Genomic DNA, 26,580 nt, shown 5'->3' with positions numbered 1-26,580 from the left:
GAACATGGTGATAAGGTCTCACCTGAGCCTTCTTTTCTCTAGGCTGAACAAACTCAGTTCTCTCAGCCTTCCCTCATAAGGCAGCATCCAAGACATTTATCATGAAAGAAAGGGCCAAGTTTTTCATTTCGAGAAAGTAATTATCAAAAGGTTAAATTAAGTTTTAGTTACTTAAGTATTTAGGTGAACAAAACTAAGGTGTGAAAGTCTAGGAGACACGTGTCATTGTTTTGCTTCTGTACCCATGTGAGTATAAGAAATATCCTTAGATTAATAATTTGACACATAATTTACAAGAAAGGAAAATACACACTCCATCCCACTTCACCATGCTGCTTCTCCCATTTGACTAGCCTCATTTTTTTCCTATAAAGATTAATCTATAAATATACCTGGCTTCCCTTCTCTGTAATACAATGTAATTCTTTCATCCTCTAACTCACACAGGCTAGTGCTTCTCTACAAGATAAAAAACAGGCATGGGGAAAATCTAAGTGAAATATACAGGAATTCCAAAACCAGGAGAGAGGCAACTCAACAAAAGACAAGAGTGCCATTTTACACATACTCAAGAAGATATTTTCACAGATTCCTTATTACCTCTGATACCTTGGCAAAAAATCCCAGTCAAGGAACTATACTTTGGTTTTAGTGTTTTAAAAAATTTTCATATATTTAGCAGCTTTGCAGTACATTTCTAAACACAACAGAAGACAGGATGCAAGTAAGTTTTAAGCGTACTTTATTAATGTCAAGCAATTGCTGCTTCCAAGCATTCTCCACCCGAGTTACAATTTTACACATACTGTAGAAGATGGCTCTATCTCCAGTAGTACCACAGGCTGGTCAGCCTTCTGTGTACAGCTCAATATACAGATAAAGGTTCTTCAGAGGTTTAATGCCACTTACCCTATGTACGGAGATAAAGTATTATTAAAAAAGTTTTAAAGGAATCATTACTTTCTATCACAGAAACTCTTAAAACAGTTTCTAATTTTTATATTATAGTAGAATACACCAAGGTAATAAAAACACATGCTAACTGCATAGGGCTGGTATCTTGTTTTTTCTGAATGCTTAGCAAACTATGTTAAATGTGAGCTCATTGACACCATCAGGGAGAAGGAAACTGGAACTAGCACTGTAGTTTCAGCCAAACTTCCCTTATGTAGGACCTCAGGTGAAGACACAAATTACATCTTCACGTCCAGGAGGAAAAGACAAACTATCTTCCCTCTTTGCTCAGCTGGGAAATAGTTTAACATAAAAACCCTGCTGCAGAGCCACTCTGTTTGCACCAAGCTGCAACCAGGGAAGTTCAGCTGATGGCAGCAGCACCAGCAGCTGCTCTGCCCCACTTAGAGACCAGGGGCTACTGAGACAGGTATTGTCTAAAACCAGAGAAGGTCCTTGACAGTGTTTTCAGTTCCAGAGGCTTTGGAAGCCAGAACTAATGGGTTTTTTATTGTTGCCAACAAGGGAGTGGCAGCTGAAGCAGATACTGGAATGAGGACTGAAATACACTTGTTTTGAATAACCCCTGTCAGCTTATTTCTGTAGCAATAATGAAGTCTGACAGAATTAAAACAAATAATGAACCTGCTGAAGTTAAAGAAAAAAGTACATTATCTGCCTAAATATTTACTCGTTTAAACATCTGTATTTTAACCAAGTACAATGGCAGATTCTCTTCCCAAATTTCCTAGGTTTTGTACAGATCATTCTACCATTTTAAGAAAATTGCATTTAAACAGTAATACTTATTAACCTACATTTAAGCACAGTAAAAAAACCAAACCAAAACAACGAAAAAACTCTTCACCAGAAATGAAACAAACACATCCAAGTAGCAAATTCTAATACAGTAAGTATGTTTCAGGAATTATCAGTACTGCAGCAGTTTTAATCAATTCTACATTAGAATGCTGGAAACCAAAAGATTAAGACAGAACTACACAAAGAATATTTTTCGTATCTTTTATAGGACAGAAACCTTTGTTCATGTCTTCTGGTAGTCATCATCTTCTTTTGAGCTGCACCTAGAACACAAAGAACAAGTAAACGAGCAACTTTATGCTTCTCCAGAACAGCTTAAAACAGTTCTGTAGGCATTAAGGGGCATCTTTTCTACTGCTTTGTTTCTGTATCACCAACTGATTTCATTGTTTAATATTCCTATTTTACAACTAAAGTACAAAGCAACAGAAAGAATAAGCTATTACTACAGCTGTGTAAAACTGCCCTCAGGTGCTGCCTATGTTGTAAAAGTGTAAGTTACTTTCTGTATTTAACTGGCAAGCAACTAGCACACATTAACATGTGAAAGCTAATTTTTGTTTAAATTTCCTGTATGAACAAGATACCTTAATATGTGGAAATAAGAAGACACTATTTTTCATTAAGAATTTTACAAAATAAATTGAGACAGGTTGAAGGTTCCACATAGGCATAAAAAAGCACCCATCTCCTGCTTGTTTTCGTAGTTAGTTCATTACATGTCCTGGGTGGGGTATTCCCCACCAGCAGAATGACTGCTCTGTGTCATTTTTCCATTCTTGAGTGCACTAAGAGTGCATGATTGTTGCCATTATGTACCTAGATGGATACAAAAACCCTTCTTAGTTCAAATAGTATCACAAAGTATGTGAAACCAGTGGGGTTTTCACAGCTTTTCAGAATATATTAATAAAAAGGAAGAGATTAAATTCTTAACATTGTCAGAGAGAACATTACATCAGCAGTATGGACCTGAAAGGTTTGATTCTGGTTTCCTCACGCTGTATAACCAACTCAAATGTTCCAAGCTGTCTTAACTTGTTGCTAAATGTTTATCTACACATGCTGTCAGAAATAACCTTGTTAGGAAGGTGAAGTTGGTGTCTCAGCAAATCAGACCCATGGAGTAGGCGGTGAGTGGCCTGTGACTCGCTTTCCTTTTTCTCTTTCAGCACCATCAAAAGGAAAAGTGAGAAAAACAGCATAAACATTAGTTAATGCCTGAAATTAATCCCATGTCCTACAGGAATAATTTCATTACAATGAAAGCAGACAGACATTATCTGTAGGGGTTTTTCTGCTCTGTTTTTCTTTAAGCAGTGGCAATTATAGATCTAATTAACACACCCTACAGCTCTCCCAAAGATCATAATGTCTAATAATCCCTTTAATTTAATGATTAATAGGAAATGCAGGGGTGGTTCTTACAAATTACCTGATTTACCATAACTGAACACAGATTCTTTTAAAAATGGCTACAAATGCCTTGTTCACAAAAGACTTTATTATCTAATGATGCATACTGAAAACATACAGAAATCTGCATGGTCCACTTTACATGCAGCAGAACAATCTTCACTTTACAATAAGTAAGTGTCAACTGTTTTATGCAAGAGACAACACTTTAAAGTCACATTTCTTAAAGAAAAGCTTCATTTACAAAAGAAATAAAAGGTAAAGAAGCAATTACCGCTTTTAAAAAGCAGCTGCTTTGTTCAAGAGTGGAAGGTTTATGCCTGTATTGAAAGACAACATGATCACAAATAATGAAAACAATGAACAAATGAAACACTTTTAGCATAAAGCAGTACACTTTCAAAATGACATACAAATAGTTAAAAATTTCATTAGGTTGTCTATCTAGCCTTTAGATATAAGGTCTTTCGAATGAGATCCCAACATATGTAATTACTAAATGAAAACTCTTCTGTAAGTATTGGTTCTATGTCATAGCGAACTGTATTTAACAAAATGTATACAAAGTCTATAGCAAGTTGATTAAAAAAATTAAAGTAATAAGAAACAGTACACTGAAGGCGCTCTATCCATCAAGTGCGCACTCTCAAAATTTTAAATGTGATGAACAGAACAGAAGCTGTAACTATGCCACGGTTGCAATGCCAGAAAATAAAACAAGATCATTAATCAAACATGCAGGGAATTCTGCCACAACGCTATTGTCTCTCATTTGTCAGTTGTTCCAGTAAAATAACAGCTTAAACACCGGTGATGTTGATGGGTTAGCTTACCTTCAGTGTACTGAAAGTTGTACACAACCTGCTTTAAAAGAGGAGACCATCCCTGCGGGCAGGCTCAAGAAGGAACAGACCCCCTTCGGCACTGACTACACCAAGGGCATGCTGCTGTGGCCTGCACACACACACCTAGGAAAATGTGAATATAAACAGCATTTATGCTGGCCATTTCTTAAAGACAAAAATGAAGCCAAGTCTGCTAAAAACAAATCAACCACCCAGTATTACTGCTCTTTTTTTTCTTTTCTTTTCTTTCCTTTTTTTTTTTTTTTTCTTTTATAACAGATGATTTTTTCTTTTTATAATATATACGAACTGCAACCATATACATTAGCATTGTACTTCTGTGCAGTCTTGGCAATTAAAACAGTTCTACAGTGAAAATTTTCACGTAAGACACAAAACAGAATTACTCTAACATTTCTAAAAGAAATATCGGCCTTGATGTTAATTCAAATGTATCATTTCTTCCTCAACTTTGCAGGGGAAATATTTATGTTTATATACATTAATAACTGCTGTGAAATTTCTTCAGTCTTTGTATCTTAATTACTCAAACCCTTTGAACTTCTTCATCTGGTTTAAATTTTTTCCTGGATGAAGGCGTGCTGCAGAGCCTGGTTGATGCTAATCCGTTTAGCTGGGTCTAACATTAGAATCTGGTCCAACAAGTCCTTCAGCTGGTGCACTTTTTTACGCTGGTCTTCAGGGAGTCGTTGGCACCCAATCAAGTCTGCTAACAGGTCCTTGGTTGGATTAATGGTGCTCATAACAGTAACTTTCTCCTACAAATACAACAATAGCAACCTTGTAGAAGAGCAGTAATGCAAGAACCCCCTTATCCCTTTTACAGAGGAGCTTCAGCAGCAGCTCTTCTGCAGGGTTCTCTCATATCTGATCAGCGATGCCCTTCGGCACCATGTGGTCTCATAAATCCTCATGCGGGCAAAGGAAACGAGCAGAAATAATGTTGCGGGGGCAGGTCAGGCTGCATCGTTGGCAAACAGCACGTGCACACGTGAGCCCAACACCCCAGTTAACACACAACATCTAAATTCCACAGGGCAAGTTACCATGCCTGATGACTAATTGTGATTCTTGATAAATATACTATGTTAAAATGATATAGAAAGTAACAGTAACCTCCTACAACACAAGCACATCATACCGAGGTTGGACATCCTTCTCAAAAATGAAGTCAGAATTTTATTTTTTAGTAATTTAAGGATAGATTATGCGGAAATAGCCAACATACCGACCAAGAATAAGCTTAGATTTCTCTTAAACACTTTCCTAAATCGTGGGAAAAATCTCTGTTGACCGTTTCTAACTATGCATCCTGTCCGTGCTGCCGCAAAAGGAAACTCTAATAGGTCATTAAATCTTATTTTTAATTAAGATGTCAAGATAAATTTCATTCAGATGTCAAGACCATAATAGTAAAAAAGCTTGGAAAAAAAGTAATAGGTTAGTCGACACATTAAGAACTTACCCTTTCTGTCACTTTATCTACTTCTATATACATAAAGTTGAGATTTTGATCAAAGTGCTGATCTTTGAACACACCTTTTCGAATCATCTGTAAAACAAGGGAAAATCAAGAGTTTCAGGCAAGTTCTCTGTGTCTTACAAATTCCACAAATTAGCATAAATGTCTACTAACTTATTGCAACATTAATAATTCAATACTAATGAAAAATACATCAAAAGGACAGTAAGAAACATCTAGATTAAATAAAAAATACAGTTCAAACCCGTTGAAAAAGGACACAGTATCTTCCATTGACTTACGTATTTTTTTTCAGGTCAGTGCTTAGGTTTCTGCTTTCGCTTTACACTTAGTCTATGAGAAAGAAGCTGTATACTTTCACAAGATTTTAAATCAATACAAATTATACAGTCAGAGTGATGTCTGATATTTACTTGCTGTTAAGAGAAGATGTATATGATAAGAAACAGCATTCAGAGAGAAAAAAGAAAGCATGTTCTACCGTTCATTACAGCAGTCTGAGGTATTTCTAAAAAATCATATATGATTTTTCTTACCTTGTTTGGCATTTTTCCTTTGAGATCCATGGCTAGTTTCAACATATGGTTATTGGTTTTGCCAGGAAAGAGTATTTTCCCTGTATAAAGTTCATATAATGTGCAGCCTACAGACCACATGTCTATACCGTAGTCATAGATTTTTCCTATAACTGAAACAGAGCAATTCCAGTTAATTCTATCAAGGCAGACTTAACGATGCAATACTGCAAAATCAGACAGATTAAAAAATTCTGGTTTGTAAACTACATTGCTGCTCCTCCTCTTAGGAACAAGTCACCAAAAAAGAAGGATGCAAGCCTTTGAACTTGTACAGTATCCCTATTTTGGAAAGGGAGTTTTTTTACCAAACACCCAAACTAATCAGCATTTATTAAATTAGTAAAAACCAACAAGCCAGAACAATACCTCTAAGTTAAAACATAACTATAACCAATTAGAATGTCTTCTCCCTGTCCTCACTGAGCTGACCACCAACATACATGAAGAGTCACAGAAACATGCTTTCAAAGTCTGATTTTTTTATTTCCAGAGTGATGTTTTGCTAAGACCGAACAGAGAGTAAATTCAAGTCAAATTATAATTTGCTAGTACTGGTATATCCTGATATTGCTTAAGATATATGCAGCAAATCCAAATGTACTTACTGATTTCTGGAGCTCGATAAAATCTACTAACTAGATATGGTGTGATGTCATTATCTGCAACATGCGAAGCAGATCCAAAATCGCAAAGCTTCAATATAGTTTTAGACTCGTTGACCTGAAAGTTAAACATAAATATCCATTACCACTATTTGTAGACAGAATTATGAATAGCACTGTGGAAGTAACAATACATTTAAGTCAGAGATAAGAAAAACATTCCGCCTTTGAGTTAGAAGCCCTTCCCGTATTTCAATCCTTCCTCTCTGTATTTTAAGGAACCTGCAAAACCTTCTTAAATTGAAGGTGACAGTTAATGTCCTCAGATCCTACAAAATAAAAAAAAGGTCAGTTTCATGTACTTTTCCCTTACCAAAATATCCTTGGTAGACCTCAATTTTATTCCAGATACTGAAACTGAGTCAGTTTAGACTTCCAACTCTGGCATTCAGGGTACCACTCATACACCGATATATTATTCACATCTCTCACGCTTACATAGTACATTTTACTGTTGTGATGGCAAGAAGAGAACGTTTTAAATAAAATAAAAATCTGAGTTTGTCACAGGGATGACCACCAAGAAAACCAAAGGAAACATACTTGATTCCTCTGATGTAGCTCTCACTCTGTTAACCAGACTGTTTAAGGGATACAGAAAAGGAAAACGCAAACAAAGAAACAAAACCAAAACCCACAAAACCCACAAACAAATTACCCCCTCAAAAAACACATTAAGGACTTTTCCCCATTATATCATTCACACAAACAAAATCTCCATCCAGACTCAAACAAGCTACTTCCATTTTGCAGAAAGCAACAATATTTTTCAAGTACTAATGGAAAAATTCCCAAGACTTCCCCTAAGAAAGGACACTGTTTAACTTTGCAAGATCTGCTTTCTAAAAAGATACAAGTGGCTGCAGGTTTGTTTGAGAAAGACTGTACTAAATAAAAGATTTTATTTAGCTGCTGTATTATATTTCTTACTTACTATTTATACCATGATAATGTTTTCTGTTGAAACTGTATAAATGTAACTACTCCTAGGTTTATACAGTCCTAAAGTTACATTCAGCCCCTTGAAGGCAACCGTGAGGCTGATGTGGCCCCCCATGAAAAGGAGTTTGACACCCCTGCCTTAAGACTTTCAGTTAAAGTAAACTTTGACTTCACTTAACAGAATTATATTAATTTCAGCTACTTAATTTTACACGATCAACTATGCAAAATAAGTTTCAATTATTTACTACTTACCAAAATATTATCTGGTTTTATATCTGCATGTAGGATATTACATCTTTTAAGAAGCTTTAAAGCCAGGAATAGCTGCTGGCTGTAGGAACGCACAGCTTTAATATGGAGTCCAACATCCTTCCCATACTTTTTCAACACCTCTCGTAAATTCATACTGTTAAAAGAAAGGAAGTGACAGAAAAAATAGAAAAGAATTTAACAAAGGAAAACATATTGGCCTCCTAAACTGCAAGAAAAAATGAAGAAACCAGTCAGTTTTAGCATTTTTTTTGAGAAAAGCAGCATTCAACTTGGCATACACACTGCTCTGTTAGCTACAGCAATGAAACAAAATTACTGGTCAATCCTATACTATATCCTATACTGTATAATTACGTACTAGACTGGACTTACTTTGTTCATAACACATTTTTAATCAAGATTAATTTGAGAGGACTTATTTGCAGACGAACAGCATTTTCTTAACAACTGTACCACCTTTGTACTCATTTTCTGAAGAAAAAAAAAAGGAAGTATACAAAAAATAAAATACAAGTTGAGGGGGCAATCTTTTGATTACTTAAACAACAGATAAAAGTATCACAATTCCAGGGCACAACTAACATTGTATATAAATAATGTAAAAATGTGTTATAAAGGGATAGTGCAGATCAAGAAAATAATTTGTTGTGTGGCTTATTAATGAAAATATATAGTAATTTCATAAAATTTGCATTGTTTCAGCATAACTTATATTTACCTCAAATATGGCAAAAATTAAAATATGACATACACAGCAAATTTAGGATACAAACAACTGATGTCTCTAAGCAGGAATGGGAACTAAAGCAATTCATATTCTCAGATGTGTCATAAACCTAATTATTTAAAGAAAAAGTGAGCATGCAAAGAAAGCACTGTAATAATTTTGTTCCTTAGACTGTTGTTATATATGTACTCTTCACATAATAGGCAGCATTCACTGAACCTCTCTGGAAATGCGTTCTTAATCCAAACCTTTAAAATAACGATGAAAAATAATAAAAACATTGTGACACATATACAAAAAATGAGTCGTTAAAAACAGCACTAGTGAGATGAACCATTTTTAATAACACTTCAATTTGTTTCAAATATTGTCCAGGCAGAAAGTTCACAATGACACTTCAAGCAAATCAGAAACAGTTCAGTAGCCTGTGGATTTGTGCCTCCAGATATTTTTTAGAAGCTCCCTGAAGCCTTGAATCTTGGCTATAGAACAAGGTATCAAAACAGCAGCCGAAAACAGAAAGGTAAAGATCACCCAATAGCACTTAGCTTTTTACAGAGAACCCCAAACATTTGTCATCTTACCTGAGTGGCTCAAATACCAGACAGAGATGCTGTTTGTGGTAGAAATGCCTGAACAACCGTAAACAATGAAACTTGTCATCAGGATCTGCATCATTGAGCTTCTTCAAAAATTCCAGTTCTTTTAGGCCAGTTTTTTGCCTGAAAACAGAGAAATAAGATTAGAAAACAAAATCAGTTAAAGTCTAATACTTTTAAAAAATGTAGACGCTAACTTGTGCTGTTATAATTATCAGGAAATGAGAAGTGTTTTGTCATTACTTAACATACCACAGCTTAAAAAAAAAAAGAAAAAAAAAGAAAAAAAAAATCACAACAGTGATCTGCTGTCAGATCATTGGGTAAGTTTCTTTAATTCTTTGATCTTCACTGTGCCTTTGTAATCTACTTATCCTTTCCTCCTCCCCTCCTGGTTGCATGTAAAGTTAAAATTAGACTTCCTCCTGTAACAGGACACTTCAGTTTCAAACAACACTCACTTAAGAAGTTTACTTTTTCTAAAAGAGTATTTAAACATGTCTATTATTAAAAAAAGTTTTAAGCTAAGCTGACTATAAAGTACACACCAAAACTGATTATCTATACAACATACCAAACTGAAAACAGCTTATCCTCGCTATCTTTTTAGCAAAAGAAATAAAACAAAAACCTCACACAACAAACTTCTAGATACCTATTCATGTAACTCAAAATAATCCAGTTATACACAGAGCAAGACAACTTTTAAAACTTCCAAGGTAAAATGCATGGAAAAGATTTTCACTTAAGTTGTCTTTAACAGAAGAGGACATAATACATGACTGTAGAAATATCGCAGCAGGTACGGAAAAATTAATATTATAGACAAATCCTCACATATTGTAGTTTAACAGATCGTACTTACTAATGTTCACTCATTCTGAAAGACCTAATTTTTTTTTAAGATCCAACAGGAAGAGTCCCATCCCTTTTAATAGATCTTATATACACACAAACACACAGAGATCATACAAAAATAATTAATGTACGGAAGTATTTTTGCAAGTTGCAGATGACTGATTAGAATCCAAGCCAGAGCCTGCCAAATCGATTTGATCTATCCAAACAAAATTTTGTACAGTCTACACTTCGCATCTCAAAAAATTTTAGGGCCAGGCAGGCCTGATAATTAACTGTAACCCTGCTTCTTGCAACCGCTGTTCCCTGCAGTTTTCCAAATGAGAAAGTGCCTGATGAAAATGCAAGTACCCTTCTCCTGTGATAGCTGTAACATAGTCCTCAAGCGCTTCCCGTTATCTGGCCCATATTAACAGAAAAGGCAGGAATCACAGCTGTAATCTGTTACTTCACTTGAAACAAAGGGAGATTCAAATCACATCATGAAAAGCTTCCAGGTGGTTCATGCACTTTATTATTATTAAACAAAAATGTTACTTACATAAGTTCATTGTTCCTGATGATTTTAACCGCTACTTCTTGGTTTGCTCTCGCCATGTCCCTGGCTCGCACTACGTTACTGAAGACTCCCTGACCAGTGTAACCATAGACATTGTAACGTTTATCTAGAACTTCACCTATGTTAACACCTGAAGGATAAAATCAAGCCATTTAAAGAGTTGTGAGTGGCATACATCATGAAACTTTTAATGAAAAATAAACCATTCTGTATAATTCAGAAAAAATAGGAAAATGGTAAAATTACTTAATATCACAGCGTACAATTCTTTATGTCACCAAGCTCTGTGCAAATTATGGGGAACAAACTGTGATTCTCTAAGTCTGGAGTCTTTTCATAACTGAGGTTAAAACCTGCACGCTCATTTCACCCTTTGTATTACACACGCAGTGAGGGCGCTGTGGTACATTTACATCAGAATAATGTTTCAGTAATTTTACACGAGGATCTTTTCCATTCAGCACCCTCGTTCTAGCTGTCCTTGCAAATCAACAAATGCAACTTACGGTAATAGCCTTCTGCATCAGTCCAGTTATCCCTGAGATTGGGGTTTTCTTTGAAGTCTTTTCCAAACCCAGCAGCCCTTAGACGAGCACTCTAAAAGAAAAAGTAACAGCTTTGCTTGTGTGCTCTATGTTTCTCCTTGATGTTGACTTACCGCAAGCCCTTTTTTCCTGCTAAAACACTGTTCCTCTCCCCACAGTACAAACACACTTATCTTGTAGGAGAGATAAACTACTGAACACAAAATGCTATTTACACACGGCTATCTAAAGACTGATGCAAGGAAAGAGGATGGGAATAACCAAAAGAACTATTATTAAACATAAATGGGCAAAGTTTCAATGATAACCCACAAGGAACTTATACAAAGTCCTGTTAGAATGAACATCTTGGACCATATGAATATGACTTTTTACTTACAGTATGTTTATAAAAATGTAGCAGTTTGCTAAACTGTAACTGTTTAATCCTTGAATTTCTGCTCATTCAATGTCACTTCACAGATTTCACACTATTATACTTACGATCATAAAATTACTACAATTGCTGTTGACATCACTTAATGGATTTGGCAATATATTCTCACAAAATCAAATCTATGAGTAGTATAGAATATCTTCAATTGAACAACAGCTTCTGGAAGGGGGAACTGCTCACTCACAAGCCATTTCAAGCCCTACTTGTAATTTTCAAATTTTTAAAAGCACACCTGCCCACACTATCCTTCAACTATTTATCTTTTTCCAGGTCAAAAGAGTTTTGATTTTAATATTATTATTATTACTAGTGTTACTAGTGGCAGCCTGTTGTCACTAATGCTTCTGTCATAACTAACAGATAATGTCTGCCAGAAATGAAAATTAACTGGAGAATTTAAGTTAAGAAGAAAGTTCTGTCTTGACTTATTTCTCAGTTTTGTGCTTCAGCAACAATGAGGTAGATTGACAGAGAATGGCAAATAAAGTCTCAAAACCAGTCACTGGACTGCTAGGACTCGCAGGCCACTTCAGCACATTTAGACAAAAGCTGCTGGAATAGTGCAAAAGTAAAAACAGGAAACGCACCTCTTCATTCAAAAAATCCCACTCCCACCAAACAAACCACCACATTACGCCAACACAGCATCATTAGCAAATTAAAATATCTTACATAGACACTTCTGAAAAAAGCACATATTTAGAACAGTGCAACACAGTGACACTAGCATAAAGCTTAACTTACAAATAGGTCTGTTACTGTGTGCCATTAGAGGTCCTATTCAAACAGCATATGAATTCCCTAATTGCTTATTCTGATAAAACTCCCACTAATTTCAGCAGGTTTTCTTTCACTGAAATATTCATTAAGAGCTACTTTGCCTGCCTTGGCTGATCAAAAGATTCAGAACACACCACCCATTCAGTTACACATGCCATTTACAAATCAAAGTTCCCACAAACCTGGGGTGGGAATGACACAAGGAGTGACGGTAACACTTTAACAGAAATCAAGCACAACAATCATACATATAATTTCCAAGAATTACCTACATCAAAATATGCAGCGAACATATCATCAGATTCTGTGAACATATCAGGAGCTAGCAGCTTCTTCTGAGCTGAACCTTAAAGGGAAATTCAGAATACTCAACATGAAAAAGATGACAAACTAGTAACTCTGTTATCAGTGAATTCATGACTTGGTATCTTTACAGTATGATCTAAGATCAGAATGTTGGCAAACAGGTAACTCTACTAAAGTTTCTAGCAAATACCATTTTACATTCTAAAAGTACAGAACTCAGATTGGTTAAGTTCTTCAAAGCACTCAAAAATTCACACCTCCTCAAAAAATTAAGTAGTATAGCTTTCAAATCATTCACAAAGCAGAAAGAAAAAAGTACATACTTACATGATTCCCACAGATGACTACACACACATACGCATAAAAAGAAATATGACTGTGTGTGTATATAAAAAGATACAGACATGTTTTCCATATACAAGCTCAGAGGTTTCTGCTAATCACAAGATATTCTACTAAAAACTGAAACTGTAAAGCTCAGAAGTTGTTTCTTTGGAAAATGTTTTCTTCAACCGTGACAAAAAGGACCTCATATATAGCTTTTAGTCAAAGATGGTGTTAACTATTATGTTTAAGAGAAACATCTTTTATGTGGGCAAGATTATCCCTTTCTCACCTTTAAATCATCTTTAAGGTCCCAAAGACATTTTACTTGGTTGATAAAAGCAAAGAAATATAAATTAAGTACATGTTAGTGAAAGCAAGTAAACTTCACACTATTTCATAATACACATTATGGTAGGATTCCTTCATGACCATGGCAAATCACGGATGCTCTCTTCAGGGTACTAATCAATGTAGAAAAATAAATGATTAACTTCAGATTCTTCGGGTCTCATGATACATAAAACCAACCACTTTCAAACAAAATAACTAGACTGAAATCTTTGACAGTATCTAAAACTCTCATCCATCACACTGACACTGTTGTTTCAAGGTGACCTGTCACCTGATGCTACGGGGAGAAAGGTTACACCATTGTTTCAAGAAATAGACCCTTCCAGGAACCTCCTCAAATATTCTTTTCAGTTCCAGTTGTTAATGCTTGCGCTACGCTACAATGGGTTATTAACTAGTTCATGAGCAACTTACTGTCCTGCCTCTATATGAGGTAAGGATATAAATAAAAAATGGCTCTTACAAACATGATGGCTCTTACAAAGAAAGATGATACACTGCTTCTGTCTGTTATTATAACCACCTCCACCCCAGAATCCTACTGATATATGAAAATTCCCAGATTTGAGTGTAAATGATCTTTATTTAAAACGGAACTTTTTCCATGTCTTAAACATGTCTGTGTAGTTAATGGTTCTATTTTCATATACTTTAGTGAACGAAATTAGAAAGCAGTACATGCCTCTGACAAAAAAAGGAAAAAGATATTGTCTGTTACAAATAAGAAGACTTAAGTCTAAACTTGTGGTATGCAAACAAAGGAAAAGCGCAAAAGAGAGTTCTCTCTACCTACACCGCGGGAGAACAATCCTGAAACACACTGCTCAAGGGAATGGTAGGACACACTGCAGAGCAGCACGCCAGTCCCAAAGAGATACAGCTTTATTACTTCAAAGAGAACTAGAACATGGCATATTTAGCCCTCAAGGATACATCTAGCACATGGCATGAAATACAAGCTAACTGTCCAAACGTTTCCTGAAGGGCTGGGCAGGTTTCATAGCCCTGGCTAAACAGTGTGTTGTTTACAATTAAACTGTAAAGAAAAACTGAAGTAATTAAAACTAGTTAAAGTATGTCCACACAGCAACTACTCATACCTTTTGACTACTTGAAAGATGTACAGTAATCTACTTTGAAAAGTAAGAAAAAAAAAGGCAGATTTTCAATATTACAGGGTGCACTATAAGATGCTCTATTTTCCTTTTGCCACAGCAGGCACAAGGCAGGTTTTGTATCAAGATGTATTTCATTTCAGTATTGTTGTACAATAGATTATATGCAGGAAGGGGAAGAAATAGCCATTTCTTCAGCAAGAAGTTGTCCCACCAAAATGGACTTACTAGCAACAACTAGCAAAAGCCTTAATCATTTTAAATTACTATAGACCATTTATATTATTCTAACACAGAGGCTCTGACCAAAAAAAGAGACAAAAAGCGGCATAGTTTCCAATCCACTCCAAAATAAAGACTAGGACTATATTAAGCTTCTATGAAAACAACATGTGTAAGTGAAAAGAAAAATTTGGGAGTTAAAAAGAGTGATTCTTAACTATAATGACAGACATCCTTATTTGCTCTTCCAGATTTATAGCATGAATTGTGTTAACAGTTATTAGAAATATAGAGAGCACGTTCCATTCATATCATCATCTTTAACAAGAAAGCTTTATTTTAAATGTTGTTTTTTAAGTACTATAATATTCTTGGAAACATTCTCAAATTCTGTCCAAAAAGTCAATCTACTTCCAAGTCTGGAAGCATACAAGGAAACTAAGCAAAATGTCTCTCTTGAAGTGCTCTGCTTAGGAGCTGAGCTTTCATATATTGCACTATACAGTGAGATTTCAGATTCTTACCATTGTTCTGTTCAACCGTCATGAGATTGTGCTTGGCTTTTACAGATGCCTCAAATGTGTCCACATTTTCCCGTTCATACTCCTTGACATCAGCAGCTACTCTTTCTAGGATGTCATCTGGTGAATTAGAACGACTACGCGTACTACTTTGAGGACTGCTTGGTTCAGACGGTACAGATATATTGCTGTCTTCTGTCTGGCCTTTGTATTTCTAAAAAAGGAATTTACTTATTAATCTCACCCTCACAGCTTATCACAATTTAAACATTTTTATACTCATCCTTTCAATGGTTTCTGCTAAACCTTAATCTTTGCTTTCATAATCACCTACACCTCTAAAGGCAACAGATTATTTACAGAATGATACAACTTCTGAAAACTCTTTTTGCCACATCGCACCACAGCCCAGACCATAAAATAAGACTAAAAAATCCATGTGTCCTATTGGCTTTTAGATTTCTGTAAAAAGCAACTTTTTATTGAAGATTAACTGTTTTGTTGTGCATGACAAAATGTCAGTACCAATAGATTTATTACTAAACAATCCTGGCACACAAGTGCTTCAAGTCTTTAAGGAAAAATTAATGAGCTTATATCTTACATTCTACAATCTTTTCTATTTTTATTAGTGTTACAGTACAGAAAAGTAGTTTTTAAATTCAGGTTAATTATGTGAATTGGAAATCCTGTTCAGTCATTCATTCTTGCTGAAAAGTGTCAGACACATTAAAAAAATTCAACACCTTTACAAATTATTTCTTTTAACTCAAGTAGTATAAAATCATACAAATGTCAGTCACTTCCTCTCCCAAAAGTCAAAAATCAAACTGAATAAATGCAGATACTGCTCAGTTACTAAGGCCAAACTATTCAATAATACAAGCACAGGTTTCCCATTTAGGGAATGAAGCTCCAGAATTTGCTTCCTGCGTGGACCAACAATAGCTGTAACCAGCCTTTAAAAATTATTTACTTTATATGGTTCTGCTCACTCAAAGTTCTGAGGGGTTTTACAATGGGCTTTGTATAAAATTCAAATGACGAACAGTATTTTTAGTGCTGCTTAAAATATGCAGCACACTGTAACTGGTGCTTTTATAACTAAATATTAAGTAAATGTGCTACAGCATTTTGCTTACTATGTTCTAACTGTGCCAAATCTCAACTTTAAAAAAAGATACCTGACTTGTGCTGCAGAATTATGTCCCCTTTGGCCACAGCTCCCTTTCAGGGGTACCAATCACATATTACCTGCCACCACTGTTGTCTTCTCACCAGAAATTAGAATTTCATGGGAACTCACACATGTAACTGAACACATTTTCTACTTCTATGAAGAGGGGACTCACATCAGTGGCTTTATTAAGTTTTTGAAACAGATCTTTACTTGAAACAAACTGGCCAGTTAGGTTAACTGGTATCTAACTTAATGCTATATTGACATTATGGTATCAATGATACAGCTACGAAGAAAACCTACAGATATCTGAAGAATATTTTAACATGCCAGAAGACCCTCAAAGAACATTTAACTGTCGCACAAAAGCGACTCACAGAAGAGTTGCTTCGTTCTTGAAAGCAATGATTTTGCAATAAAAGTGTAAAATTTAACTAACATTCACAATAAATTCCTTGGAAAAAAAATGGTAATTACTATCATAACGTTGTAATACACTAAGAGCCTTCCTTTATCACAATATTTTCACTGTAAACATAAAACCTGTAACCCAGATAATATAACCGTGTACCTGAACAATTGCTTGCCGCTGTAATCTTCTTTGTCTTATCTCTGCTTCTTCATCCTCTTCTTCCAAATCAAAGTCTTCAAGACTGCAAAAATATAATTACTCTTTATATAACATCATAAACATAAGATTATCTACTGAATTTACCAAACGCAGTTCTTTGGCATAGAAAAAGCACAATATATTAAACAATAGCTGTTCAACTGAGCAAGAAAGCAAAGGTGTATTAAATCCCAATGTGTATATTTACATCTTCTTACAAAGAAAATTTATCTTTTGATATCTCATTGGGACTTTTGAGTATTTAATTTTTAACTGTAAACAATTAACAGTAACTGTTCGAAGAGAAAACAAACAACAAACTTATTTATTTTCATTCCAGCATCATTCTTTCCTGATAATTTGATTAAGAATGCATGTGCTTGTGCAATGGGATTAAGTACATATTTAGCAAATATAAAAACAATTTGCAGATAGCAATTAATCCTCTTAGCTGTTACAGTTTTCCTCAAGTAATAAGCTTGAGAAAACAAACCAAATATTCCACAAGATACTGATCAAGTTGAATTTAGAAACCAAACAACATGTCATCCCCTCAGGTCTGCTCACTAGCCAACAGGTCTTGATACTTCTTGCATACTCCAAGGTTTTTCAGATCAACCCACAGTAATTCAACAAGATCACGAGTACTAAAGCACGATTAAAGTTTTAGGTGACAACCCAAATACTACAACCATGAAGATAAATGTCACTTCATTTTCTGTATCAGGGGATCTGTATTTTTACACAATCAGCACCAGTTAGAAATTAATTCTTACTTTTCATCTGATGAAGACTCCTGTTCTGCTTTCATACCCTCAGAAAGACTACCTTTAAATTTGTCTTCTTTAACTTTGCTTCTGCTTCTACGTCTATGGCCACCACGTGACCTGGACCTCCTTCGAAGGCGAGATCTACTTCTTCGGCTTCTATCCCTGGTAACAATAAGAAGGGGTCAGGTTTTTGGGGTTTTGGTTTTATTTTTTTGAAGAAAAGGAGGAAAACCTATTCATAAAACATAAAGGCACATAATGACTGGAAGTAATAAAACAATACATGAAAGACAAAATGAATTAAATTATGCTCACATAGATAAATCTGGACAAAAATGTACTGTCTTTTTACACATAAGATAGTAATCTTTATTCTTTTAGTAATATTTTACAAAATATATTTAAAAATGCAGCATGTCTTTACCTCCTTCGAGGAGACCTACTCCGCCTTCTTGGAGATCGGCTACGTCGAAGAGGTGAACGAGACCTCCTTCTAATGGGGGACCGAGACCTTCTCCTGGATGGTGACCATCTACTGGGTGGGCTAATGTCTTTTGATCTTTCACGTCTAGACAAAATATCATCTCTGGTCCGTGTTCTTAAAGCAGAGGAAGAGAACAGTAGTAAAGTCAGGAGCAAGTTGAAAACAAAAGTCACCATTCCCTTCAAAAGCTCACTTGAAAATCTTACTGAAAAGTGAGGGACCACCAGGTGGGTTTTTGAGGGAGGGATGGATCAGTATGTGGCAGAGCTGGCTGCCCTTCCTGTGCCTGTCTGCCCATCTACCCCGGGAAATATGTGCCCATATGCAGAATTAGTTCAGGACAACTCTGGAAACAGAGCTTGTTAATTGCTAGCACAAAGATGAGAGGTTTAAAAACAAAGCTTGTGTTTAGGTCTTACATAAATAGTGGCCTCTTTTCATGTTTATCAGGAACAGTATTTAAACAATCAATGAAACCCCAAAACTAATTCTTAAGAAAGTTCTCAGCAACTTCACAACACAATATTGAAAGTTAGGACCACACTACTCCACAGCAATGACTTTAATGTCTATTTCAATTTGTGTACTAGAACTGGTAGGCTTCAATATTTTACACATTCTAATAAAGCAGGTGAAAACTAAAATTCTTAATTAACATGTAAACTAACCCTTCTCAAATTAAAAAATAATTTGAGCTTGATACTATATACTATTCAAAATTTGTTAACTCTTGTCTATAGAGATTCACAATTATTCAAGAAAAAAAAATCCTTGATGGGACAATTACATTAAAAAGCTTAATTGTATTCCATGGCAGCAAGACTTCAATCAAAAACTGGAAAGGATAAAAGTTAAAAATATTTAACAACTATTCTAATGAGGCTGCAACAGAAATTCATGGAAATAGTTCCACACCATTGTTCAAAGAAAATGTTGTTATTCTAGTTCTTCTTCCTTCCCCCCCCCTTTTTAAATCAAATTGGGACAAGCTACTTCAGGTGTTATATCTCATCAATTAACCAAATCTCTTGGGTCTGAAAGATTAATTCCACCCATTCTGTAATAGCTTTTTGTTTGTTTTGAGACTGCTATAACAGCTTCAGTTACCTTAGCTATGTATAATGATCAGGCACACAGAATTGATGCAAAATAGTAAACAGTGGGACAGAAGGAAAATTTATGCACATGCAGAAGTACTGACAGCTTCTACAAGAAATTACTTTAGACTTAACTGCTGGAGCAGACCAATCCCTTTAGCTCATTTAATTTACATTATGTTCTTGTGAACAACATTACAAAAAAAGTCACAGGATGAGCTGACAGTTCCAGATCGCCTCGCTAACAGCGTGGCTGTACTACCAAAACCCAATCAAAATATCTGTAAAAAAAATAAATCCTTTCAGGGATCATAGGTATGAGACAAAAAGTAAAAGCTGACTAAGAATTTATAGTAACATCGTATAATGAGTAACTTCAAGATCTGAAAAGTATCATACATGATTAGAACAATGGAAACAAACATGAAAAATAAAATTTCTGGGAATTTTTGGTTAAAACTGTTCATTAAAGCTCCTGAAATTCTCTGGCAGCCTGAGTAATTATAGGTAGGTAAAACTCCAACTCGGTTTGAGTTAGTTCAGGATGCCCCACAAAGAAAGATTATTCCTGCTTATTTGCGAACACTTCCAGCAGAAAATATTTCTTAGCAATCCTTCACTCACACGCTCCTCACCACAGTGCTAAGAAGTATGAATTTGATAGAAAAATCCTAGACACATGCATCACTTGTAATAGTGTCTAGACAACTAATTCAAACTGCCTGCAACGCAAGCTGTCATGAGAAATGAAAACTGAGAGATATAAAACGCTACAGAAGAAAAGTCAAATACTACATCAAAGAAACTTAGTGGTTGTGCTGATACATTCCTGATTCACCAGAGAGCCCTCAGACAAACTGCCAGCATTTACAACACTTGCTAAATCTGGCTCACACTACTTGGGTCATCCTCCAAAGTACCTACAGTATCACTAAGCAGTCATACAAACAAATAAGCTGATAATGCACCTGTAGAAGATAACCCGTACTTGAAACCAGAGCAACTTTCAGTGATGCAGGCAGAAAGATTTTCATATCTATTAGGTGCTTATTTACTGAGCAAGATCTTTGTGGTCCAAATACAAGGTCTTAAATTCATACTTCCTTGTTATTAATTCTCAGAGAAGGTGAAGCTAAACCCCATGATAAAGTTTTGTATCATTAATTATCCACAAGTAATGCTGAACTCTTCTGCCTGTTGAACTGCTTACATTTAATGAATTAACTTCCAAAAATGTATCCACTTATATTGTTCTCTGCTTGAGAACTTACCATCTAGGCCTTATCAGCTTCAAAGGAGATGTTAGTAATGGTTTACATTAAATTTCAAGGTAACTGCTCTAATAAGCTAAATTGTCTTTTTAAAAAACTGTCAAGACTAGAAATACATTAAAGACATTTCAGTCTTTCTCCTTTAAGTATACGCAAAATACAGTCATTATATACAACACACCAATAACAAAGCAATACTACCATACCTTCAGCATATAAAAAATACAAAAGATTTTAAGAAAAAACATCACTGTGAGAAGGACGTTTCAATGTAAAGATCTGCTTACATTTGCACATGCTGACTCTATCATTAGGTTTTTTTTTGAGGGGGTAACGGGGTTAATTACCCACTTTTAGCCAACACTGATGTGTACGAGTGGAAGGAGCTCTCCACAGAAATTCCTGAGAGCAACAGAACTACTAACTAAGAAACAAGGTAGAAGCCAAATTCTGAACCCAACTGAGTGACAAAAAGGAGAACCTGAACAACAAAACTTGTTCACCATAATGGTGTGAGCAACTAATAAGTCACCACTGTAACAACCAAAGCTGAATTTGCATATCTGACAGCAGAGGACAGTATTTTTTAAAAACAAAATACATACAAAGTAAGCTCATAATATAATATACAACCTGTTCACTGTTTTGGAGGTAATCTGTTTTCAGGTAAGCTATTTTCAGATTAATACAAAGAGATAAACACTGAACTAAAAGACGGTTCCTTTAGTAATACATTTTTGCAACAGTTCACAACATCTTTAAGTTACCTGGGAGAAGAAAGACGCCTCCTTTCTGAGTCTCTTCTTTTCCTTTCTGCAGATCTACTCCTCACTCTTCTAACTGGAGACCGGGTTCGAGAGGGGGATTTACTCTGTTTAGATCTACGATCATTAAAGAGAGGGGATCTGCTTCTTCTTGACTTTTCACGTTGTTTGGGAGATAAGCTTCTTCCTTTCGGGCTACGGCCAGGTCGTCTAGGGGACCTGTTTTCTTTCCCTGAAGAAGCATCTTTAGAAGGAGATTTAATTGGCTTTTTTTCTTTCTCAGTCTCTGATCTCCTAGGTTTTCTATCTTTGGACCGCGATCTTCTATCTTTGGATTTGCTTCTTAGTTCTGTTGGAGATTTAGATTTTCTGCCACGATCTCTGCTTTTGTTTTCATTTACAACTGGAGACTTTCTGCGATCTCTTGATTTATTTTTATCATCAGCCTTATTTCTGTCCTCTGGGGGGGATTTAGACTTCCTGTTTTTCTCCTGAGATCGTCTTTTAAGCATTGGGGACCTAGATTTCCTTGTCTGATCTTGAGACTTACTCCTCTTATAAGGGCTTTTGGATTTCCTCCTCTCTTTTGACTTGCTTCTGGTTGTCTTCTCTTTGATGCCATCAACTCCTACTTTGCCTTTTTTTTTGTCAGATCTGTGCCTAGTCCTTTCTTTTGATTCACTCTTACTTCCTTTCTTGGAACTAGTTTTGTTGTCCACAGGTTCCAATTTCCCCTTAGTGTTTGACTTAGCTGTAGGTCTTGTTCCATTTCGCACTTTTTCATTAATCTCCCCCTCTTCTTCAGATCCTGATTCATAACCTTGTAATATTAATCCCATCCCAGACTGGACTTTTCCTTCCATTAATTCATTTTCAAGTTCAGCTTTCAATAATGCTCTTTGTTTCTCCAAATCTTCCAGAGGAGCTAAAACATCAATTTTAGTTCTTTTAGCTGGTCCATCTTCTTTGTCAGAGGTATCGGCTACCTCTTTCCGTTTATGTTTCTTATGTTTGTGTCTGTGTTTATGTTTTTTGTCCTTATCTTCTTCTGAAGAATGTTTATGTTTCTTATGTTTACTTCGGTGTTTGTGTTTCTTTTTTTTGTGTCGGCTGTGCTTGTTCTGAGGTTGGTCTGCCTCTGATACTTCCCCGTTTTCTTCATTGACACTTCTCTCAGATGCATCAGCATCCTCAGCCCTGCAAAAAATAAAAATTACAGATCAGTACTATCAACTCACTGCAGTCCTTAACCTTGTGTTGACAATCCTTTTTATGACAGAAACTGGCATTTAATTACTTACATTTGGGAGAATTAAACATGCACCACTAATGTAACTAAGTTATAACAGTAGATATACTTCCACATGAACAGACAGCTATGACTGCAAAAATAAATACTACAGAAGGAAGATACAGCAAATGCACTAATAAAAGTGATTCTATGATTCTGTGAAAACAAAATGTGTGCGTGAAATTAATGCTTACTGTTTTAGGTTCAATACAGACAATATCTGGTAACAATATACAACAATGCTGCATATTTATGCATCCTGTCAGTCCATCAACTATCTTATCCGCTGTTCCACCCTGACGCCTAACCCAAGCTGTGCCTTTTTAAAGTATTTTCAAATAGCAGAACACAGTTGTGCTCCAAAGATCAAATCTTATTTCAAGGGATGAGCTGACCACCTAATGAAATCATCTTGCAAAATCTCATGCAGAGCTGACTAATTCTCTGAACTGCAATTTCTTTCTGTAAGTGGACACACCTGTTAGGAAAATCAAGAACTCTTCTTATAATACATTTATATTATTTATGCAATACAGGGAACACCATTGAGGAACAGGATAAACTAAAGAAGTCTAATTTCAGAAAAGCTTTCTGGTAGTATACAGCACACTATCAGCTTCCCAGCAGTAATCTTGAGACCTGTAAAATGTCATTGACTGAAAAAGCAGAAAATAAGTCTATGGCAGGTTATTAAAATAATAATCTACAGAGTTTCTACAAAAAAAAAAAAAAAAAAAATCATTTCAATCAGCTAGTCACAGCACCAGGCAATTTAAATAGTGTACTTCAAAAATGATAAAATTCAGTCCTGACATCATGCATTCACGTATATTATCTTCCTTAGATACTGTAGCTGGTTTACCAATAGGTTTTTTACAGTGTTTAGCAAATATTTCCTGATCTCGTTCAGAACAACAACAAAGTTACTGTCTGTGATAAGACGGACATCTGCCTTTTGAAATGTGTTACCAAATATTGTACGTGCCAGAGCTCACCTTTCTATAAACTGACCCCACCTAAGCAGTTTCAGAATTTACTAAAACTTTATAACTTAAATATAGCTCTCTCTCTATCCCAAGCCTCTTTCATTGAAAAGAAATTCCCTCAGCATTGACAGTCAGGAGTTGTGGGGGGATGTACATGGAAATGTACAAATATCTTCCAAACTCCACCAGTTGCATACAACAGATATTTCTAAATAATAAGATCAATGATCCAATAGAATAACTACAGCAGAAATATTCTAAGTCAGTCCTAAAGGATAGCGCTTACACTATAAATTCAATTCATGTCTCTCTAAGTAAGGATCGGATCCTAAAACAGCACACAGTTACTGATTCTCTCCTTCTTGAGTTAATGCAAATTCTAGTACTAGTAAATAATCCAGAATATTCTGCAACATCATACACTAAAATTCTTGCTAAAACCACAAATACATTAGTGCTCTGAAATGTGAAACTTTCTAAAGGAACAGACTGAGTTAAAAGTACACAATATTCAGAGACTTAAGTCAGAATGCTGTATGTTGTTTTACATCTCTCCCACTACTTCTGCTTATGCAAAGCATATAGAAAGAATAGTATTTTTCTGAATGGCTTCCTCCTGACACCCAACATCATAATGCCAACATAATATCAGAAAGAAAGAGGACAAACTGCCTTAAAAATGAGCTTCCTCTATGTTGCATTTGGCACAAAAGACATGAAAAAAAGAGAAAGTGAAACTTTTTAAACTTGAATTTGCAATCCAGAGCAAGTATGTCAGTGATGTAAGTTGGCTAAAGGGCAGAGAAATGTCACAAAGAGAATTTTAAGGGAATGATGCATCTTTCAAGATTTCTTTTAGTTGGATACAAGATGCTGTATAAGTCCCTGATAATACATTACTGGTACTTCAATACATTATAAAAATATTACAGAACAACAAAAAATACGCTTATTCACGCTGCTAATGATTAAGTCTTCCTTCTCTTAATAGCAGAAAGTGACACTGAAATCTATAAGGAAGTCATTTGGTTATAGTATGTCTCTTAATGTTATGTAACCACCTCACCTTACATTTCACAAAAGCAAGTTGGTAGCAGAGGCACCAGATAACAGATGAGATGCAGCACCACTGACTGCTAATACAACTGCCAGCTTTCTCCGCATTGGTACCTCAACTACGAAATTACTATTAATTTACTTAATATGCATTAAATATTTCAGAGTTTATTCATGTTTAGGAATCTGTTTATTTCAAGTACTTACATCACAATATGGATAAACTTTTACTTCATTTAAATGCTTCAGAGATGTAATCATATGGATAAGAAACCTCTTAAGAAGATTTCAGAAGGGAGATAAGCAACTACATGGTTAGGTGCTAAAGGCTTTACCTAGGGAGGAATTGTGACATGATCTTGTTATAGCCCCACTTTTTCTTACTTAGAATTCAAGAAGAATAATAGATTTGCAAAGACACTTCACTCATCTTTTCCTACGTTAAGATTTCCTATCAACAATTTTTACGTTATTGCTCTTAGTTCTGTGAAATACTCCTCCTTATGTGCTCAAATGTCCTACACGGTACACATGTACATCCATTGCTTTTCCTCACCTGTTTCCTACTCCCGCGATTAACAAAACAAATAAACAACGGCCCTAAATTGCTGCTTTTAAAGGGAGAAAAACATAGAAAGTTTATATGGCTAAAATGCTTGTAAAGTGAGAAGCAGCAATAAAGTAATCATTAGGTGGTCAACTCCGGGCAAAAGTTCCAGAGAAGCAAGCGTTCACAAGGTCGTGAGTGTCGACAAACCTAAAATCTCACGATGCTGACCGGGGTGTCAGGAAAATGCACCCCCGGAGCCCCGGTCCGGCGAGAGGGCGGCAGCTTGATCTTCGCTTCCCAACGGGAGCCGGGAGTTGCCAGTCAGTCATTCTGAGGGTTGGAAGGAGGGGCTGGCGGCAACAAATCGCTTTTTCCTTCCACCAGCGCTAGCACTTTTATAACGCGAGAGCGCCCGGGACCCGGGGGAGGTGGGCTCGCCGCAGGGCGGCTCGGCGGCAGCCCCGGGGCACCCGCTGGCCCGGCTCCCCCCGGGGAGGCCTCGCTCGTACAGAGTCGCGGTGATGGGTGTGTGTGGGGGGGAGCGCCGGCCTGGCTTCGCCTCAGGGCTGCCCGGGCAGCCGTCCGGCCCGGGAGAGCAGCGGCCTCACAACCACGCGGAAGACGGGGATCACCCCCTTTCCCTCCCGCTCCCTGGGGAGGGGCAGGGGGCGCCCCCGCCCCGAGGCGGGAAAGCGCACGCGGAACTGAGGACACGCGCCCGCAGGTCCCGGCTCCGCTTCCCCTCCCCCCCGTCCCCAGCGGGCCGGCTGGCGCGCGCCCGGCTCGCGGCCTCCTGCGCACCTCCCCCTTCCCCGCCGCCCTCCCGGGCCCCAGCCCGGCGGGACGCGCCTCCCGCGCCCCGACCCCACCGAGCCGCCTCACGGCGGGGCAGCCCGCCAGCGGCTCCTATAGCAACCCCTCTCCCCCGGAGTGGCCGCCTTCCCCCGTCTCCCTCCTCCTCTTCCCTCACTGCCTCCCTCCACCCGGGCCGCTTCCTCGTCCTCCCCTCAACTCGCGCTTTCCCTCCGCCTCCCTCTTCTCCTCCTCCCCCCGGCGCCATGGCCAGGAGCCTCCCAGCCGGTCTCTTACTCTGGCGCTCGCAGCTCGGGCTCCACCGCGGCGGCCATTTTGAACTTCCAAACTCCTTCGCTGCCGCTGGGGAGACGCGGGGCCGCG

At 36.8% G+C, this 26,580-nt stretch overlaps 1 protein-coding gene across 3 annotated transcripts; it reads right to left on the bottom strand.

Moving 5' to 3' along the window:
* Positions 1 to 782: 782 nt before the first annotated feature.
* On the bottom strand, positions 783 to 26,550 carry PRP4K (pre-mRNA processing factor kinase PRP4K). 3 transcript variants are annotated; one of them, XR_013921894.1, is made up of 20 exons: positions 26,494 to 26,550; positions 21,525 to 22,718; positions 18,330 to 18,503; positions 17,912 to 18,067; positions 17,097 to 17,178; positions 15,349 to 15,559; positions 12,776 to 12,849; positions 11,249 to 11,339; positions 10,725 to 10,872; positions 9,311 to 9,448; positions 7,979 to 8,132; positions 6,725 to 6,839; positions 6,078 to 6,229; positions 5,524 to 5,610; positions 4,539 to 4,816; positions 4,026 to 4,160; positions 3,467 to 3,512; positions 2,856 to 2,941; positions 1,994 to 2,039; positions 783 to 910 (listed from the first exon to the last, which is right to left on the bottom strand). XR_013921894.1 is itself a non-coding variant. In XM_080340352.1 (15 exons), exons 1-15 carry the CDS (start codon positions 26,529 to 26,531, stop codon positions 4,613 to 4,615), a joined length of 3,018 nt encoding a protein of 1,005 aa, XP_080196478.1. In that variant the 5' UTR covers positions 26,532 to 26,550; the 3' UTR covers positions 3,522 to 4,612. The 3 variants fall into 3 exon arrangements, 1 of the variants encoding a protein (XP_080196478.1); XR_013921893.1 differs by having other exon boundaries at positions 4,026 to 4,816; XM_080340352.1 differs by lacking the exons at positions 783 to 910; positions 1,994 to 2,039; positions 2,856 to 2,941; positions 3,467 to 3,512 and having other exon boundaries at positions 3,522 to 4,816.
* Positions 26,551 to 26,580: the final 30 nt, after the last annotated feature.

Source organism: Nesoenas mayeri, assembly GCF_963082525.1.
Source record: "Nesoenas mayeri genome assembly, chromosome: 2".
In the NCBI taxonomy this organism is placed as follows: domain Eukaryota; kingdom Metazoa; phylum Chordata; class Aves; order Columbiformes; family Columbidae; genus Nesoenas; species Nesoenas mayeri.
This window is presented reverse-complemented; position numbering and strand designations above follow the sequence as displayed.